We start from the raw sequence: 21301 nt of genomic DNA on the forward strand, positions 1-21301 counted from the left end.
ATATTTATTTATTTAATAAATGAGTATGAATAGATATTTATTTAAATAAATAAATATTTATTTAATAAATAGATATAAGTATATTTAATTATTCATTTATGAGTCACTTAAAATTTTATTTATTTTTTGCATGTTATTTGAGAAATGACAGTATTTTATTGTTATTAAATTAGTAAACAATTTTAAATTTATTTGTTTAATATTTACTAAAAATTGAGTTTAAATGTATAATTATTTTTAAATCGATATAGATGGGGTGAGCTAAATTAACTCATTACCCATCAATTAAATGGATTGAATTAGACAGTCATTTACACCCATTTAAAATTAATGGACACCACCACGTTTTTTGCTGCTATTTTTACTGAACGTGTTTTTGTACTCCAAAACATACCAACGAGACGTGGGAAAATTAACGGTTCTTAGTCACGGCTGGGGTCCCCATTTTTTACTAACTAGGATAACTTTATATAGAGCCTAGTGGTTTTGTTTGAATTGTCAATTATTTGCAAAGTTTTATTTGTTTATATCATCAACATATTTTTAAAATTATCTTTTTATTTTATATACATCACATTAAAAAATTATTATAAAATATTTTTTAAAAAATAATCCCAAATTATCTACTATCCAAACATTCAAGACGAAGAGCTCTTTAAAATAAATTGAGCATAGAAAAAAGGACCAAAGATCAATAAAGAATAAGGTGAAAAAAATGAACATAACGGATTATGTCAAGCCTTGTCTTCTTCGAACATTCATACGTTCTTTAGTTATACTCAAAATAGGAAATTATGTAGGAATACTGGATTTATTATATGGTGACAATTGAAACACAAGGTGGTAAAGAATTTTCTGTTATATTAGCTTTAGATTAGAGTTACAAACGAGTCGAGTCGAGATTTGGACTAATCGAGTCGAGTCTCGACTAAATTTTACCAAACTCGAACTCGACGAGTCGGCAATTTAAATCTCGAGCTCGAACTTGATAAAATTTAGTTAAAACCGGCAATTTAAAGCTCGAGCTCGACTCGAATCAATTCGAGCCAAGGCCGAGCTCGAGTTCGAGTTTGAAAAAAATAAAAATAAAAATTTTATTTTTAAAAAATAATTCGCGCTCGATTTCGACTCGAGCCGCTCGCAAGCGACTCGATTCGTTTGCAGCTCTATTCTAGATAAATGCGTGCTATATTGTTTTATGACACGTGATAGACTGGGTCTATCTAAATACTAGATTACCACCAATGAACAAGTATGCATTATAGTTTATAATTGGATCCATTTACTATGTGATTTTACGCACAAGATAAAAAAAAAAAAAAAAGTGAATCCCGTGACTTTTATGTGATCAAATAGGTTTCCACTTTTCTGGTGCACTAAATAGGTTTGAAGTTGAGTTAGAAAAGTGTCTAAATGCATCGAGTGGAATAAATTAATATAACTGTGTGTATGCGCATAATAAATTAGATTTAACTTAACTATATTAATGAGTTCTCACAAACAACTATTAAAAAGATTCTTTTAAAGTTTTTATCATGCATTCGTTTTCAACTTTCCTTTTGTTTTTGCTCATATTTTTTTTCTTCTTCCAGAAACCATGGCGTATGCCAATAAATGATTTTTTTTTTTCACATATTCTTCCAAAATTGTTCTTTTTTTTTTTCTTATTCATCTCTCTTCAGTTTTTTTTTTTTATTGTTAATTTATCTTCTAGTTACAAAACTAGATATATAAACACAAGTTGCATTAATGAACACAACTGTTTTAGCATTGATATGATCAATCACGTGATGTTCATCACTCCAATTCATTTAATCATTCAAGTATTTCTGACTAAAACTACATATAAACTGTCTATACACACGTATTTTTTACTTATTTTTCAACGATTAGTGATAATGCTTATTCTTCCTAGCCCCTAGGTTAGTCGCTACGTAAAATTCTCATCCACCCTTTTCCATACTCCAAATACCAAAAGTGAGGAACCAAAAAAAAAGAGAAATACTCCACTGCTAGAGCTCAATGTGTATACAAGGGTAATTACGGTAAATACTTTTGACATATCAAAACCTTACGCATGTGTTTTACACATAATTAATCAGTCAGCAGCATGATTGCTATCGTACAAACGTACTCACTTTACTTTAACCTCAGTCTAGCACCTTCCCATTTCCCAGATGAAATACAGAAAACCTCAATCCTTTATCGAGACTCCAACCCAGAAAACCTTTTCAGATGAAAAAAAGGACACAGGACATTCTATGAAACTTCCAAATCGGTCCCTTTGACAAATGAATTTTTGTTTTTAGATGTGTGTCTCAAATTTTACTATAATTTACTATAAAAGTTGTAGAACAAATTTTTGAAGTGCATTGAGAAGTTTTCTCAGATTATTGTAACTAAAGTTATTAAAAAACTTGTAACAGATAAACTTGACCAAAAACTTGTTTATCAATCAGGCCTGATAATAAAATAGTGAACTGTTCCCATGACTCTAGAGTGTGGGTATGGTTATAGCTAAATGGATAATTTGAGTTACTTAACCTTGCTTGGATTGTAATTTTCTGTAAAAAAAAATTTTTTATATTTTTCGTGAACATATTTTTTGATTATCTTTTTATCTTATATGTCTATCAAATTGTTACAGTTTTTTTTTTTTAAAAAAATAGCAATCCAAACAAGGGTAAGAACGGCCTTGTGACTATTTGTTGCATGTTGGACTTTGTCAAAGGACTTACTTCAAACCATTTCAACTTCCACACCAAGTTATCAAGTATTCTTACGTCTGCACTAGCAATTGATTCTCGTAAATCCTTTAATGCTCGTTGGTAACTCTTAAATTGTCCGTATGGAATGGTGCAATGGCTCCCCCAGAAGAAAGGGGAGAAAAAAAAAAAAGAGAGAGTGTATTGGTAGGCTATTGTTATTATTGAAGATGCAGAAGCAAGAAAGGGAGGAGAAATAATTCGGAAACAATAATAAATGTTAATCAAATATATATGTTTATTAGATGTTCGGTAGGCACAGAAGCTAGTAAACAAAATTTAAATTCAATTAACCATTTAAATGTACATAATTATATATTTATTATCTCACATTGCAATCTGACACTTCTTTACTTAACCAACCTCACTTTTATTAATAAAAAAAAAATAAACACACACACACACGCGATGTACATTTCGATTACTTCTCGACAAATCCACCAAATTTGAGTCTGATTTTACCCCACATAGTATGTCACCTTTTTATATCATCATAACCTAAACTTTATTCTCGGCAAAACTGAACAGCATCATTTGATTCTTTTTTTTTTTTTTTAAATTTCTGAAAATGAAATGGTACACAATAATATACGTGACGTGAAGAATTGGCTCAAAATTACATGAAAAGAAAATGTGGATGGTGCCATGGAGGGCTCTCGGGTTCAGGGCAAGTATCAACTGACAACTGTGAAGAAGAAGGGTCTGTGGCTGTGGGTCAAAGACACCCACGCCTGACCTGAGTAGCGTAAACAATGGAAATCTTCTGTTGCAGAGGCAGAGCGAAGTCGCGGAAAGTAACCAAAAATCTGCCACCACCACCTCATCAATACTTCACTGAAAACCTGCTTTGATCCCCCCCCCCCCCCCCCCCCCCCCCCCCCCCCTCGCCCTTTTTGTTTTAATCACCACAAAATATTCCATCCCATTGACCCACATGGGTAATGCTAAGAGTTAAGATTGGATAATGGGCAGCCAAAAGGGAATATTGGTCTACCATTGAGTTTGTTTGGATAAAGTTTATTTGGATGATTTATTTGAGATATTTACTATAGTATTTTTTGTGATGTGATGTGTGTGAGATAAAAAGGTGATTGGAAAGATAAAAAAATGATTGAGATTTGTGAGGCAAAATTTTTTTTTCCAAATTCTCTCTATCCAAACAAACTCATTATCTTTGAGTATAAGGTAAAGGTCCATCTTTTTAATACTGGGCTTGTTTGGATTGTGAATTATTTGAGATATTTTTACTGTAACACTTTTTGTGATGTGATGTATGTGAAATAAAAAGATAATTGAAAAGATAAAAAGGTACGTTGGAAATTGTAATGATGATGTAAGCAGATATAATTTGATAAATAATTCACAATCCAAACAAAGCCATTGTAGGATGTAGACCTAATCCTCATTTTAGTCAAGTATTCTGAAAATAATTTTTGAACAACACCATGAAATTGTTTTTCTTTTTTCTTCCAAAATCCACGTTCACAAAATTCTAAAAGCAATATATTTGGAAACGTGGTACCATCTTGTTCTAGCCCGCTACAATTGATCTTGCATGCTTACGGCTCAGATTCAGCATAATAAGACGGAGGATAAAAGTAAAAGTTATAAATAAAAAAAAAAGAGAAGAAGAAAAAAAAATTAAATAAATAAAGGAAGGGGGGGGGGGGGGAGGATCCTAAAATCTCTCAGAAATTTTGTTGAATTAATCATGGTTTTCACTAGGTTAAAAGCTAAAGCAAGATGCGCCTCTGTTACAGAGGCATATGACGTAAGGCATGGAATTCAACCATACAAGGGAATAAAAAAAAGTAAAAATAATAGTAATTACTATGTAGTTAGGAGCGAATCATCAACACCGAAATAGAAATGTTATTTGTACTTTTATTTTTGTTAATCACACTCTCTTTATTATTTTAATCATATAATTTTATTTATTAAATTATTCGATAAAAAAAACTAGTGATACCGGAAATGATAAAAAATTAGAGTTCAAATTACAATAATACATTTTTCTTATTGAATTTGGGCGTAAACATAAAAATGGGAGTCGGTGGGTCCAACATTCTATCACTTCACATACCTACCGTCAAAGAGCGGAAGTCGCATTAATTTACAGTAAACACAGATTATAACAGCTGAATTCGGTGGGGTTGGCCACAGCTACTAACCTAGTAGCAGCATACATGGAGATTTAGGACTCAGAGAAGTCAAAAAGAGTGCATCCGCCTGGCCACACTCTCTCACTCTCATTGAGTGGTCATGATGAGCATTATTAAAAGGGATGACCCCCCCCCCCCCCCCCCCCCCCCCCCCCCCCCCGCCCTTTAATTGATTTCTAAATTTATTCCATTAAACAAAACAAAACCTAGAATGCCCGCTAATAATACCCACCAAAAGTGAGGCATGTGGCGCTCATTATGCCCGTCCATTGTCTTGCTTGTGGCTATAAATGTGCTTTTATTTTTCCTTTTTATTTTTTATGTTTTGGAAATAATCAGGAAATGTAATCTTGATCTCGAAGCTATAATATGGCTTTACACAGCCGATTAAGATGGAGTATGCGGAAGAGGGGTTAAGGGGTGACCATCCAACCGCTTTGCAAGCATCAAACAATTTTCGGAGGCAGTCGTGTCAACCAACCAAGCAATGCCTAAACGACAAATTAATTTAATAGTAGAGTGTGCTGGGCATCAATGGGAACGAGGTATCGTTACTGTTACTCTTCTTTTTTCTTTTTTTTTTTCCTTCAATCTTTGACTACTTGACTCACTCCCAGTTGGTACTTGTTGCCTGCTGATTAGCGTTAACCAAAAAACACCGCGCTAATCAAAGTGAAGTGATGTCCCTAATAGGATTAACAGCGTAGGAGGCTTGTCTTCCCTACTTATAGGCTTTCCCACCATCCATCGTCTCTCTCCCTCTCCCTCTCCAAAAAAGCAAGCAATTATTGGATAAAGCCCAGTTAAAAATTATTTCTGCTTTGTTGGCTAGCTCCTCTTGCAAAATAAATCATTCTCATTTTCTTTGAGCCAAATTATAAATTTTTTTTTCCCGTTTGGCAAGAGAGATTGGGATGGAAAGATGGATTGCAGATTTTCAAAAAAAAAAAAAAAAAAATGCTACGTTTTTCGTGAACATATTTTTTAATCATTTTTTTTATCTCACATATAGCAGATCGCTATAATAATTTTTCTACAAAAAATTCAGAAAAAATGCAATCCAAATAAAGCCGAGATTGCCTAAACTTTTGCTTTTGGATAAGCTAACTAAAAGAAGTTGTATGGATATTATGATGTCGTCGTGGGATATCTAACATAATAGCAAGCGAATTGATGCGGGCTTGGCCTGGAATAATTGAGGAACAAATTGAAGTGCCAAATCCTTCCAGAAGAATTTTCCTACAGCACATTGACAGACATCCAACGAGACGCAAAAAAAAAAAATTATCGTAGCGATTTGATGTATGTAAAGAAAAAAGATAACAGGGAAGCAATCCAAACATACTCGGTACCTTGCATTTCTTTTCTCTTATTGAGAAGTTCAAGCGATATTGGGACATTTTTTTGTGAAATTTAAATTCTTAAAACCGTAGTTACCAAAGTGCTTAGCTTTGCCCATGGATAACAAGAACGGAGGTTTCCTACAATTATGACAGAAAATTTTAGTAATTTCTCCTAAGAATAGAATAGTATAAAGATTTCCTTTTTTTTTTTTTTTGGGAGTTCTAATAGAAGATATTACATTTTTTTTTATCAAGAAAAAGAAAAGATATAAAATAGCAATTTAGCATCGGGCACAACCGGTAGTGGAATTAAAGTTCTGCTCGGCCCTATAATGGAGCAGTAGCCCATATTGAAAGAGATGTTACCAACATCAACAGGCAATTCCAGATGTTGCAGGTTTTCCAAGCTTTTCTTTCTTAGACAGTTAAAATGGTTCGTTCGCTGTTTCAAGAGAATCCGGAGTTAAGACTTTTTTTGCTTTAAGGAGATGAGATGCTAATCTGGAATTTCCAGTAATGCACCGCAATCATATGCCAATCATATTAGGTAGGATTTGTTTGAATTTCTTGCCGATCAACATCCCAAGTTTCCAAATATGAAAGATTTTTTTTTGGGCTGGTAAAAAGTATAAACAACGTTGACATTTGCCATATTACTGAACCGGTTATTTCCCTTGTGTTTGAAGGACCTAGAGGAGTGACTGGCGAGTACTACATAAACAGGATATTACTGTGTAGTAGTAATTGATTTGATGCTCACCCTTTCCTTGCTTGAAAAATTTAAAAAGAAAATATGGAGTTGATACTCCGGTTGTTGTAGTGGGAATCCAATTAAGTAAGAATCAACAAAAAAGTTCCACTAAAAAAAAAAAAAAATGCTTGATGGGTATCCTTAAAGGTAGCAAACCTGCACCCAATAAGTGAAATGCATGGGGATACTGCTAAGTCTATTTCCTTTCATTCGGTGGCTTCCACCATATCTTGTAGGGGGATTTTCTTAGCTGGAGCTTGTGACCATTAACAAGGGAACTACTACTACTTAGTGTAAACAGGGCACGTGCTCCAGGCATCTTCCGCAAGAAGCTTCGATTACTCTAATATTATTATTGTGGTCATATACCAATATTAAGATATTTAAATGTTTTACTTCATACAAAATAAATAATGTGTATAACCAATCAATGCCTAATGCCTAGCCTGCGTAGACTTGGTCTAGTATAGCCGGTTTGGATTGGGATGTTTTTGAAATATTTTACTGTAGTAATTAATATATGTGAAAGACTTTTACTGTAGATGAGGTTATTTTTTAAGTAATTTTTTTTGTGTTTTGAGGTGGTTTTTTTTTTTTTTTTATGTTTTTGATATTTTTGAAATTGTTTTTTTGTGTTTTGGAGGTTGCCTTTTTTTGTGTTTTTTAAATTGTTTTTGTCTGTATATCACTGTAATATTGTATATGAAAAATTTATTTTTCTAAAAATGATCAATTCAAACAGAGCAATATATATATATATATGTATTTCAAATGCCTAACTAGCTTGATATATATATATATATTTCAAGGGCCCCCAGCCAGGCACCCACCACCACTCCTCATCAAATCGGGTAATCGTAGACGCGAATCAATGGATGATGGTACTCCTATTTAATTATTTATGTTGGATAAACTATGAAGAAAATTGAGGATTTTTTTTTTGTTTTCAGGCAAATGACAAAAAGAGGGAACGGGGAGAGTAAGTGAGTAATGAGTGGGCATGCGTGTAGGAGGATTAATGATGATTGAAGGCATGAAGGATGATTTTTGGGATACGGGAGAGGGAGAGGGTTTTAGTAAGTGGGGTTTCCCTGTGTTCATGTTCTCCTTGGCTTTTTCTTTTTCTTTTTTTTTTTCGGTGGATGACCGCTTCGCATCCTTCTCTCCTTTTTTGGTCATTAGGTTCGGTTCGCTGGCCCCTTTCCTTTTTGTCCTTTTCGTTGGCTCTTTCTTTCTTTTCGAGTCCCCTTCAATAATTTCTTTTTAGTATTACCATCCCCCCCCCCCCCCCCTGCTCCTTTTTTTTGAGCTTTTACTCTTTTGTATTTTTACTCTCCTTCATTTTTCTCATTTAGTAGTAGTATTTCAGAAGAACAAACGGAAAATGTTTCGGTTTATTAGTCACTTTTCCTTCTTGTTTTACTTGTTTACTTTTTTTGGGGGACGCGGGGGGGGGGGGGGTACAAATCACTTTTCCTTTTTGTCAAATTACTCTGAGTTGGATTGATTGTACCTGTACGGAACAGAGAGTAGGGCGCTGCTTCCTGCCTTTTTTGGTCTTAGGTTGGGCCAGCCTGCTCTGCTCGTGTGTCATGTATGTTTGTCTATGCATCTTCTCCACTGTGTCTCTTGCATACCCAGCGATCAAACTTTCTGGGACGTCAGATCCAAATTTGGAGTCCTGGCGGTTTTTTTTTAATCAAAATTTACCTTTTATGTTGGAACATAGGAATTCACGTGGACATGTTGTTGCAGTAGATTTAGCTTGTTTTGATGGTAGATTATTCGGGATAATTTTATGAAAAAGAGTACATTAGCACTTTTTTTTTTTGTTGATGTGTGAAATAAGAAGTTGCTACTGTCCGAACAAAATTAAATGTGGAAAAACAGTGCGTCAATTATTATTATTATATAGCAGACAGAATTACCGAATAGATTGAAAGGACAATTATTACGTGTTTCTGCTGTCGCACGACTAAAAGTTTTTCATTTCTGCTTTTGTGGGCAGATACGTTAGCATGATCTTAGTCTCAACAATCAAAAGTTTGTGGCATGATAATGCGCCAGTTCATCACTACGACTATCAGATTACCATCCTATGTGCAAAAGCATAATAACGCTCTAAAGTTTTTACTCAATTTCGTAGACCTTTAGATTTTCTTCAAGAAAACATAACATGCACAGAAGTAGCGGTTTGTTGATGCGAGACTGGGAATCATATGTTTGTCCAAATATTGGCATCGTTGTGGTTTGCCTTTAGACTAATGATCAGAATTATGCGAGTAAGATGCGACAATGAAGGTAAATTTGACGATTGACACGAGAAACTCAAATACTCCCTCTGTCGTACCACCACTTTGACAGTCCTGTCCTGTTTTTCTTTTTCGTCTGTCCCAAATTGTAATCCACTTTCCAATTCAAGAATGCAGTTATATTTTAATTTTTCTAAAATACCCTTATTTAATGTAAGTTGTTGTCACTATACATTTATCCCATTTAATGAGAATTGATTGTTTTTTTACCATCAATTCAAGTTCCCATAAAATTGTACTCTATTTAATGTGAAGGTATTTTAGGAAAATAGCAAATTAAATTTACTTTTCCAACAAAATTAACTACTTTTTCTTAAACTGTGTGGAAAAAGAAACAGGACTGTCAAAGTGGGACGGAGAAGGGAGTAATAATTAATCTATTCTCTCTCTCTCTCTCTCTCCCTCCCCCTTCTTTTTTTTTTTTAAAAAAAAATTTTATTTTATTAATCTGAACCAATATATTCAATCATTCACACATACACAGGCACGGATTACATCAAACGTATAATCGGAGGCATGGAGTACAATGGCTGCTGGCGCTCGAGAACGAGTCGAGTTCTTCAGCTATGTCATATGAATTGAATTGACTCGAGTGGTAAAACAAGCTAGTAAAAGGTGATTCAAAATCCCGATGATGAAATATTATTAAAAGCCGAAGACCCACCACTCCACCACCCTGTATTTGTAGCTCAAGATGTTGATCGCCGCCGCCACCACCACTTTGCTTTTCAAAGGAGAAATCCGCGTCTAAAAGCGCTGCCGGTGCTCCACCAATAAACAATCACACTTCTAACGTCAACCTCTCCACTAGTATCAACTATCAAGCAAGCAGTCGTATAATAATATATTAGTTCATTTTTATTATTAGTTCACTGTCAATGTAACAAAATCACATCTGGTATCCATTGGTCATATCCATTGGTAACAATCACCACCGAAAAAAAAGAAAAAAAAAAAAAAGAAGGATGATGATGATGATGATTATCGGGTTAGTTAAAATGTAAGATCAAATAATGATGGGACCAAAGGCGTAAAAGTCGAAAAGGCTGGCGGGCTTCGTTTTCATAGCCATATGACTCGTGACTAAAATAGCTAGTAGTACAGTACAGTGGAGTGAGATGGGAGAGTGGACTGGGGGATTGATAAGGAAAACATAATAGATGATAGATTTTGAGGTTATTTTCCCTGAATGGTTGGTAAGGGTGGGGCTCAGCATGTGCAAATGCATTATTGGGGTGTTTGAATCTGGCAGCTGCCTCCCTCTCTAAATAGCATCGCATCTGCTGTCAAAATCTTCCACTAAAATTGTACACCTATTGGGCCCAGTAAAGGAAGGACTCGAGAATCAATCCCAACAAAAAGGGCCGAAACCACTTTGTTTCTTTTCGCTTTTCTCCTCCTCCGAATATCAATTATATCAACTCCCAAAAGTAAATATCTTTTGTACCACACCACTAGCTGCCTGCCTCCTCTCAGATTTTTCTTTTTTCTTTTGAACCCACAAAAAAAAAAAAAAAGGGAGATAACCTATGTACAAATATTCTCACTCTCGAATGTGACATGAATCAAGTGAAAACCAAACGAAGAAGAAAGGCCCAAAAAACTTTCGGATAAACAAAACATTATCAACAGGAGCAGGAGCAGCCAGAGTCATCCGAAAACATTCATCTACTACTTACTAGTCATGCATTTCAATTTTCAACCATCCATCTTAAAGTTTTTTTTTTTTTTCCCCTTTTAAGTTAAATATTCCCAATCAACAAAGAGCAGGTGCAGTATCCACACTTCGAGGGTTCGATGCATGCGTTTCTGAGGTAGCAGTGGGCTACAAGTGCAAAATGAGGGCAGAAAGGCAATGATATTACGCTTTGCAGAAAGGGTCGGTACTGGAAAAGAACTCGTCAATGATCCGGGCTTCATAAAGTGCCTTCATGGATACAGATTTTGGTCATCACGGACCAGTGCGCGTGGTGGTTGGGAGGGGCCAAGGTTGCAGAATAGCAGGAGCAGAAGCAGAAGCATTTTCTTCTGATTGTGTCAGTTGCTAAGTAAAGGGGGAGACATTCAAATAACAAGTAGACTCAGTACTCAAAAACACTCTGCTAATTAGTCCGCCCTTGCTGCTTGGTTACCTACCAGGATTGGACTTTGGAGCCCCGGCATTCATTCATGGAACATTTCAGTCTCAGTTCCCCGACAATCTCAGGCTTCTATTCCAGTAGTTGTCTCTTATGGACTAGAGTTAAAAAGTTACATACATGTTCCAACTCGGACTCTGCTGCGCTTGATGTTTAAAAGAATATTTCAAAGCAAAAGACAGCATTGCATTGCATCCTCATTGCCCGAAAACTTCTTCCTAATCATGCTTAAGTCTGGATTAGTGGTTTAATTTCGGCATTGTTATTGCTATTGAATATTATGTTCTCGTGGAATTTACTTGACAAGAAGCACGATGATGTAACTAAAGTTGCATATATATATAGATAGATAGACAGGCATTTATAGTGGATGTTCTGCTAATTTGTCACCAAGACTGTTTTTTTTTTTCGTGGTTTTGGGAGGGGGATGATAAGAAAGAAAGAGAAATTACATAAATTAAACAGCAGTTAAGTCATCAAGACTGGTGAAGAGGGAAGAAAGTCACAATTATTCAACCACAACATACCAGAAAGCATTTATAACAAAACCATATAGCCTTCAGTCAAACATCTACAAGTTTGACTGAGCTCTCTGTCTGAGCTTTCTTCTCAGAATCTTCCCTGAGGCTGACTTGGGAATGCTTCGAGAGAAAATCACTCTATGCAATCTCTTATATGGTGTAACCTGCAAGAGTGTTAAGAGTGTAACTGATCAATATCTAGAGGTGTGTTTAATTACAATGCAGCAACAAACCAGTGAGCAAATTAAAGTGGCATGTTATCAGCTTAATAATGCTCTAGAGCTGCCTTGCCTGTTTTGCAACGAAATTTTGAACTTCCCTTTCGGTTAGAGAGCTATTAGATGAACGAACAACAAATGCTACAGGGATTTCCCCAGCTTCGGCATCTGGGAGCCTGCAAAGGAGAATTGCCTGTAAGCTCAAGAGAACACATTTATCTTTCAGAAGTTATATATCTTAATGAAGAGACTCACGGTATAACGGCAGCATCTGATATCTCAGGGTGAGTTAGCAGAAGCTCTTCAAGTTCTGCTGGTGCCACCTGAGTAAAACGTAGCAAATGGACATTATTTATAAGGAAAATCTGATGAAATTACGGTATAACGGTCTCAATGAGAAACAAAGAATTCAACTGAGTATTAACCACTGCTAGGCTTCTTCCGGATCTTGCAAGAATGCATGTAAAAACTCATTCATTCAAGAGGGCCGATTTCAAGGTTTCAGTCAGTGAACTGGGCCGATTTTGTTGAAGCTTTATATGTAGAACATCATTCATAACTACTAAAAACATGATCTAACAGCAATACTCCTTGGCGATTGTAAGTTGAGTATAACACAAACATGGGTCCAATTAATGACACGAGTTAAATAATAAACCTGGAAGCCTTTATACTTGATAAGCTCTTTGATCCTGTCCACGACATATAATAGTCCTTTGTCATCAAAATAGCCAAGATCTCCAGTGTGCACCCAGCCCTGCTTATCTATGGTTTCATTTGTGGCTATTTGATTTTTGAAATAACCTATGCAAAGACAAGTTAATAACTTTAGTAATTGAACTGTCCATGGACAAGGAGTAAGAAATCCAAATGGAGATAAATACCCAAAGCATGTTTTAAATTTAGTCGAGGTTATGCACTTACACTACCAGCAATCTTTTTGGAGTTATAATCAAATGCAAAATCAAGAAGCGGATACTATAGGTTAAAATCGTTTTCTGTGAGGTTTGAGTGCTGTCGAGAATTAGCCCATTAATAATTTAGTCTGAGACCTGATAGAGTGGGATATTGGGACCTTTCAAGTGCTTGGGGACTTCATCTTCTTTCTTATGGTTCTACTGCTTATTGGTTCAAGTTTTACCTCTAGCTTTCTGGATAATAAGTTAAAGCAATTTCACTGATCCGGAAGATCTGTGAGCAGCAATACGTAACATTTCCTGTTTATCGTTAGCATTAATTTCTGCTTATAACGACAAGTTCCACGGACAAAATCCCAGCAGATTGAGCACAAAAGCTACAAATTTGAGGATAGCTGCAGCAAGTCTGATCTGGTGAACTGGAGGCTATATATTGTCGTAAAGCAGTTCTGAATTCTCAATCACTAGCATGTCATTCCAGAAACAAGGAATATCTGGAGGACAGCCATAAGCGCTATATCTAATGCCAAATCCATTATACAACTCAGTTAAAAGACCATTTTGCAAAAACACCATATAGTTCAAGAACACTAACTAATATCTGCAATGGTTTAAGCAAGCAAAAATATAATACCCAAACTGGACAACAAAAACGGAGTTACACATTCTTTTTATAATCTGCTGTGACCAGAGTTTCACCTTTGAATGTAAAGTCTACCTTGCATCATATTCTGTCCACGAACCAAAATCTGCCCCTTTTGGAAAGGTGGAAGAGGTTCTGCAGTATCCACATCCAGTATTTTGCATTCCACTCCAGGAACGAGAACTCCAGTTGAACCAGAATGGGGAGGTCCTGTCTTTACATCCTCTCTTGAAATAATTCCACATGTTTCCGTCATCCCATAGCCCTGCCAGACGTTAACATTTCTAGCGTGTTTCAGGTCCACTTACTTAATACGTAAGTTTGCTGAATCTTGGCATGCGAATTACTAATCATTACCTATTGCTCGAGAGTCGAGACAAAGAAATTAGAATTTCTGGTTCTTATGAGTAGTAAGTAGTAATTCAATGCCAGTTCAAAACGTTAGCAGAGTGACTCATATTTAGGATCATCCCATAAAAGAGTCCAAGTTAGAAAGGTCTTTGAACCGAACTCCTAAAAAATCACCTGAACAATCACAGCTTGAGGGAAATTCTTGGCACATTCCTCAATCACATCTTTCCCCAAAGGTGCAGCCCCACATGCAATTTCCCTCAATGATGAGCAGTCATACTTACTCACCACCTTTTTCTGCTTCCCCAGAGCTACCACCACTGGTGGCACAGCATACATGTGCGTCACTTTATACTTCTCAACAGCATGCAATGCTTTCTCCATCTCATACCTTTCCATCACTACCACCGTATTCCCTTTCTGCAGCTGTGCATATACAGCCACAGACAATCCAAATATATGAAACATGGGAAGGAAGCATAAATATACGTTCTTGGAGTTACCATAACATTCTTGATCTCGTGTCACCATTGATGCTGTGGCAATGAAGTTTCTGTGTGTCAAAACAACTCCCTTACTTTTACCCGTTGTCCCGGATGAATACAGAAGAGCTGCAACATCAGTTTGTACAGCTGATGACCACAGTGAATCGGACGATGCAGGGGATGTTGAATTAATCAAATCTGAGTAATGACAAAACAGAGTATTGTAAGAATCAGCCGCATCAAATGATCCCTTAGGACTTAGTAGAATACAAGGTAGATTGAAGTGTTTGATCTTGTGATGCAGTTCATTGACAGTGATGATAAGTTTTGGATTGGAGTCATTGACTTGGTTTGATAGCTCATTGATGGTATACAGTGGGTTGACAGTGGTGGCGATGGCACCAATGGCGACAACAGCAAGGAATGATATGGGGAAAAGAACTGAATTTGGGGAGAAAATGAGAACAACATCGTTCTTGTTGATGTTGAGCTTAAGGAGGGCATGCGAGAGCTTGGAAACTTGGGTTAGGAGATCAAAGAAGGTGAAGGATTCAGCAGTGCCGGCATCAATTAGTGCAGTGCTTTGAGAAAGGGATGGGAAGTTCCTGAAGAGAAATGGGACCATAGAGAGGTTGGGGTCTTCTGGAAGGACAACGGGTGGCTTTTGGGACCTGTAGATCCCATCTTTGCCGTAGAATGGCGTTGTCATTGCGGCAGTGATTTGGGATTCCTGTAGATCCCATCTTTGCCGTAGAATGGCGTTGTCATTGCGGCAGTGATTTGGGATTCTTGAATCTTTAGAGGAAGATGATGATCGGTAATGCTTCACGGCTTTGTTCTTGTTATAAATTATTTAGTTAAAAAGACAAGCAACGTATCCACTAAGAAGATTTGATGAAAATGAATAATAACAATAGTAATGATCTGCCTAGTTTTCGCCGATCAAGCTTTGACTGATCCTGGAAACTGTAAAAGAGGATCCAACAACAAAAGACGAGGGAGAAGAAACTATTCAAGTAATTCCAACTTAAAGAAAGACAAGAGAATGTGAATCCGAAATTGGATTAGAAAATTTGGTGGCATTACTAATTATTACATTTCGTAAGGACGAATTTAAATCAGTGAGAGGGGAAGGAAATTGTGAAGTTCTTTGTTCAGGAATTATAATAACGAGGGCTGAAGTATTTCACGTTGCAGCCTTCAATTAATCATGCAAACTTCGACTCCCAATTAGTTTAGACTTGAGATGGCCAATTTCGTTAATCACAATTGAAGTTTATTTTATTATATATTATCTTATGGCTACATTTTTCGGTGTTTTCCTTATAATTGCAAAATGTATCGAAAACATATATAATTTTTGAGGACACTGTATAATATAATTTTATAACTGTAATTTTCACAATTCATTTTGATTTATTTTATTAGTTTAAAAGCTTGTTCAAAACTATATATTGTGAAATTTTACATAGCATGTGAAAGGCTTTTGGCCCTTTATACGCTTCGTTTAGATTAGCTATTTTTGGAAGTATTTTTGATGAAATATTTTACTATATATGAAAAATTTTTACTATAGATGTTTTTTGAAATATTTGATATGGTGTATGGTTAAGTACTTTTTTTTTAGTTGTTTTTGTTTGTGTATTAATGTAACATTGTGTTTAAAAAACTTGTTTTTGAAAAATAGGTCAATCTAAACGGATATATATATATATATATATATGATGGGAAGGATAATTTGGTTAGTTAACCAATTCATGTGCGCTAAATTCAGCCTAAACTTGAGCTATCGACCCAATTATGCATGATTGAGAAATTCGTAATAGTACGGTAGATCTATTGATTCCAAAAAGGTTATGTGAGAAAGAGACACTTTTTGCGGTGGTTTATTAGAATTAACCCTTTAGTCTTATACGGGGACCAACCGTCTTAAACCGGGCTCTCTAAATTGTTCCCACATCCACCCAATGTAAGGGAGGAAAGAAAACCGTCTTCTGGTCCACGTGGCAACCTCGCTTCTCGTATGGGATGTGGCGTCAAATTCCCCACCTTTCCCATTCTTCATCCGTCTCCCTCTCTTTCTTCCCCCTCCAGACAAGAAATTCCCAGTTTTTCTGTATCTCTCAATTCCCGACGGGAGAATCCTTCCCTCAGATTCCTCTTCCTTTCCCTCTCTCGGTTTTTTGTTAGTGTGCAGAATGCCCGGCGAGACATCAGTCATCTACTTTTCCGCGCTTTCCTCAATTTGTCTCCCCAAAGATACAACTATTCTTGCCCCTCTTTCTAAATTCCCATCTTTTAGTAGTAAACAATTACCTCTTCGGTCGTTCCGCTTCGTCCCAAAAGCCTCAGGTTCGGGCCACTTTCTAGGCGATGACGCCTTTGGACACTATCCCTGGGAATCCTCCTCTGATTCTGGCGACTCATGTACGTTCTTTTTTTATATATAATTTTTTTTCCACCGGTCTGTTATTTTGTAATGTGTTGTACCCCTGCAACTTTTCATCTTGAATTATGGAATAGTTTGATTCTTTATCGGATCATAAAAACCCACTTTCTGCTAGTTCCGTTGTCCTTAGCGGGTCGTCGCAATAATATAAATGTGATTTCTCGAATCTATTTTTATTAGCCATTTCTTTTCTTTTATGCGTGTTCTTGATTTTATCAATACATCAATTAATTAGTTTCTTCTTGGTCAGAAATGAAGGCAAAAGGTGAAATTTTTTTGTGCCTGTAACATCTATCATATGAGTTAGTTGGAAGTAGAATCATTTGTTTGGCTAGTTGCTGTGCCTGGAGTAAGATCAGATTTAGGTTATGTGCCCAATCTACGCTCCAGAACTCGAACACATCGACCATGAAAACTGTACTATGTTATCTCTGTGGCCCAGCGCTCTGATGCCCTTTGATGGTATGGGACAGGTCCAATTTCTGGTAAACTTTGTTGAATGGAACTCTTTAAAAAATAAATTCTTTAGTTTGTTTGGATTCTTGTTATCAGCTCTTGAATACGAGGAATGGGAGATGAAAAACTAAGTTACAGGGAGGGACAAAAAAGAAACTTTTGACAGTGGCAAATTGGAGAGACAAATATTACAAATTAGGTGGAGTTACATTTTTATAATGCAAAGCACGTAGATAGGTACTTTTCTATCATGATTTGTTTCTGATTTTTATGGGACATTTGGCATTAGGGGGGAGCTTTTCTTATTCTGGATTTGCAGGGGACATTTGTTCTTCTGATTGTTGTGGATTTGCTGTCGGAGCATTTGTTCCTTCTGATTGTTGTGAATTTTGTTACAATTGTGGGAGATTTGTTTCTTCTAATTGTTGTGGATTTTGTAAAGCTCTTGCTGTGGATTTGCAGCCATTCAATGGGTTCCCGAAGAGAGAGTCACATTATTCACTGCTGATGGGCTTATTCAAATAGGAGGAAATCTGGTGCCACGGCGAATTACTTCCAGTGACGTATGTCAATGCTTTCTGCCTTTCCTGCTTAATTTTTTTTCTTGGTTAATAAGTGCATGGTATTGTCAGAAACCATGTTAATACCTTTTCTGGTGTAATGTATTTTTTTCTGGAATGTGTTGTCAGAAATTCCTTTTCTGGTGTGATGTATCTGTTTCTGGAATGTGTTGCATTATACTAAAGCTGCCTCTTTGTACTGGCTATCAGCTCACTGCTGAGAAAAAACTGCAGCCCCTTTTTTTTTTTTTAAATTTATTTGTTAGCCGATTTGGGTTTATGCCACAGTGCATACTACTGTGGCATGAATGTTGACGTGGGAAACTCAAATCAAGCATGGAAAATTTAATAAGAAACTGATTACACTTTGGACTCCTTTTTTCAAGTCAGTTCGTGGAATCTCTCTCTCTTTCTCTGTGCTTGTGCAGCACAAGTATGCATGCTTGAGAAAAAAATCTTTTTGAAAATCGAATTATTTTGCTAATCACATTTATCTCTATGCAGAAGAAGTATGAAAAGATTAAAACATTACAAAGAATCCAACGGTTTCAAGAAAGTGATTATATGGATCCTAGTCAAGGCTTGTGCTTGGGTGCTCTCTTTGATATTGCAGCAACAAATGTATGCAGTCCTCCTGACATTTGACTTGACAACTGTCTGGTACTTTTGTTATCGAATTTAAGGGAATTGAAATTTGGCTGATAATAGGGACTTGACACGGGTAGAAGGCTTTGTATTTTTGGCTTCTGTCGTTCCGTTGAGATGCTCAGTGATGTCGTTGAAGACACTGTGTTGGAGCATGGTGGAGAGGTACTTTTCTTTTCACCTGCAATATCTCATAATGTTTGCAATCTTTAGTGACATATTGTTTAAGGAGCTCTCTTGAGTCTAAGTTTGTATGTTTTGCATTTAAATAAAAAATTTTAGCTTTAATTTTATTATCTTGTGTATCTAATAAAATTCTGTTTGAGATGAGAAAACTTCACACAATCCTTATGTATGCACAAATATGTCATTTTATGAGTTAAAATTTTAATTCTGTGCTTTTGTGGAATATGTCATGGGAATATGAGCTACTTGATTGGTGCATATATTTAGCTGTCTTGTGACTTTTCCAGGTTTCCTTTGGATAGGAATGGTTACAGGAATATTTGATCTATTCTTTTGGTTTCCCAGATTGTTGTTGGCTCTGTCTGGTTGCCTTTTTTTTTTTTTTTTTTGGGTAAAGGAAGAATTTTGGGGGGGGGGGGGGGGGGGTTTGGATGGGTAAAGTTAATGTACACCAGACTCTGGCAAGTTTGGTTCTTTTGCACTGACCAGCCACTTCCTAGAGAAAATAAGCAATGGAAGTCACTGAAGTATGGCACTTGAGACAATTTACTTGGATTTTAGACATCATTATTCAAGCTAAGGGTTTTGAATGTGAACAAAGTGAGACGAATGTTTGAGAGAGTTATCCCTGAAGATGCACGGAAGCTAATTGTTGACATTTATCTGATCTGATAGTGAAAAGGCATTGCTAGCTATAATAACTGGTGCTTTTGACGTTTTGTGGAGACTTAGATGATGTAAGTTGAGCCATGGTTTGCACTCTTATGGGATAATAGGTATCTTAGAATCGGCCTCTCTAAGAACTGCAAGGAAGGTATGTAGCAGAGGTTCCTTATACTGGTCCGGTGTAGTAAGCGATCTATAGTGTTTGCTGTTTGCTCTACTTTTACCTACTCAATGCTAGATCTGTATTTTCTGTAGTTTTCACACTTTGGTTCTGTGTGCCCTCGTGAATATAAAAAGTGACAAGGGAAATTATTTAGACATTAATAAGCTGTGAGCACTATTACTTCACATTTTTTAGCATATTTGGAATAAGCCCAGATGTCTATGGAAAAAAAAAAATTTTTTTTTGAATCTTTTTGAAATGTGTCTGTTTTATACATGTTGAAATGGAAATACAGTTTCATCTTCTACGCATTCTAATAGTGTCGAATGCGACATCCAGGTTGTTGCCGCAGAAAAAGCAAGCAAAGGCGGTCTGCATGAAAAGCTAACCATGACTGTTGCTGTACCCCTACTTTGGGGTGTTCCCCCTGCCTCAGAAACACTCCACCTTGCAGTTCGGAGTGGTGGAGGGATTGTGGAGAAGGTATATTGGCAGTGGGACTTTGTGTAGATGAATTACCATTGTTTGTAGTTGTACATAATATCATCTGCTTCTGTGTATAGGACAATTCAAGATGTACATTTGATGTCAATATGATTCCCCTCATTGTTTGCAGTGATATTTTTATGTTTGTCAGCGCTTCTCCACAATCCTTCTCAATGCACATCTTGATGATTAAGTTACTCTTATTGCTCAACTGAAAATTGCTAATCTAGTGAAGAATTTACATGTATAGATAAAATGAAGAAAGAAAATCAACTGGAAGCAAATGAAGCGAAGGGCTTGAGTCCTTGTGTTCTTCCTCCTCGTGTTTTTTGTCGTAAAAAAAAAAAAAATTAATTGATCAGCTGATAAATTGTTGTACAGGGTCAAAAGACCAAGTACATCAGCCAGCCTACCCAACTAAAGAGTAATAGCTATCTGTAGAAAACAGGAAAGTGGGAAGTCCTGATCCACTGCGGAAGCCCAATTCTTTTGGGTACCAACTAGTCACGACCTCAGGAACAGAATGTAGAACAGCATCTACTACCAGCGCTGCACAAACAAGAACTTGTTGGTTTTTCGCTTGGGATCCTCGGTGACATGTTTTCTATGCCAATCTAATACCACCTATAATATTGTGTCAAGTGTCCTGTTATTATTTACACTTATGTTAAACCAAACCAAGTTGAATTATTAGAAAATTAAAGTGTAAATAATAACAGAACATTTGGCATAATACTATAAGTGGCATTGAATTGGCATAGAAAAACATGTCACCGAGGATTCCAAGTGTTTTTGGGGTGTTACCATCTGTAACGGGTGTTGTAGTAGTCATCTGTCCCTGGCCCCCGGGTTGCTTTTTTTTTTTCACCCTTATCCAGATTCAACAATCAAACTGACCCACACGTATTGTTAACTATCTTTTGTTTGATTTGTGCAAGACAACTAACAGAAAAAAAACGAATATTTTATTCGGGTCTTGAGATATTGATTGATCAAAAAGGCGATTTTGGACCCAAAATCGTACTATTTACTTGCATGGTAAAATATTTAAATGATTAGAAAAAAAAAAAACAATTTTGCACCC

At 36.3% G+C, this 21301-nt stretch overlaps 2 protein-coding genes across 3 annotated transcripts; one reads left to right on the forward strand and one right to left on the reverse strand.

The window, feature by feature from the left end:
• Positions 1–11919: 11919 nt before the first annotated feature.
• LOC140008297 (probable CoA ligase CCL7) lies at positions 11920–15616 on the reverse strand. Its single transcript, XM_072052192.1, has 6 exons — positions 14296–15616; positions 13846–14035; positions 12869–13014; positions 12466–12533; positions 12284–12386; positions 11920–12156 (listed from the first exon to the last, which is right to left on the reverse strand). The coding sequence occupies exons 1-6, from the start codon at positions 15313–15315 to the stop codon at positions 12043–12045; spliced, it is 1641 nt and encodes a 546-aa protein (XP_071908293.1). The 5' UTR covers positions 15316–15616; the 3' UTR covers positions 11920–12042.
• Positions 15617–16563: 947 nt separating this feature from the next.
• On the forward strand, positions 16564–20352 carry LOC113694811 (uncharacterized). 2 transcript variants are annotated; one of them, XM_027213691.2, is made up of 5 exons: positions 16566–17033; positions 17974–18074; positions 18576–18692; positions 18780–18881; positions 20071–20352. In XM_027213691.2, exons 1-5 carry the CDS (start codon positions 16805–16807, stop codon positions 20239–20241), a joined length of 720 nt encoding a protein of 239 aa, XP_027069492.2. In that variant the 5' UTR covers positions 16566–16804; the 3' UTR covers positions 20242–20352. The 2 variants fall into 2 exon arrangements, with proteins under 2 accessions (XP_027069494.2, XP_027069492.2); XM_027213693.2 differs by lacking the exon at positions 18576–18692 and having other exon boundaries at positions 16564–17033.
• The last annotated feature ends 949 nt before the right edge of the window (positions 20353–21301 follow it).

Source organism: Coffea arabica, chromosome 6c (genome assembly GCF_036785885.1).
Source record: "Coffea arabica cultivar ET-39 chromosome 6c, Coffea Arabica ET-39 HiFi, whole genome shotgun sequence".
NCBI classification, from domain to species: Eukaryota; Viridiplantae; Streptophyta; class Magnoliopsida; order Gentianales; family Rubiaceae; genus Coffea; species Coffea arabica.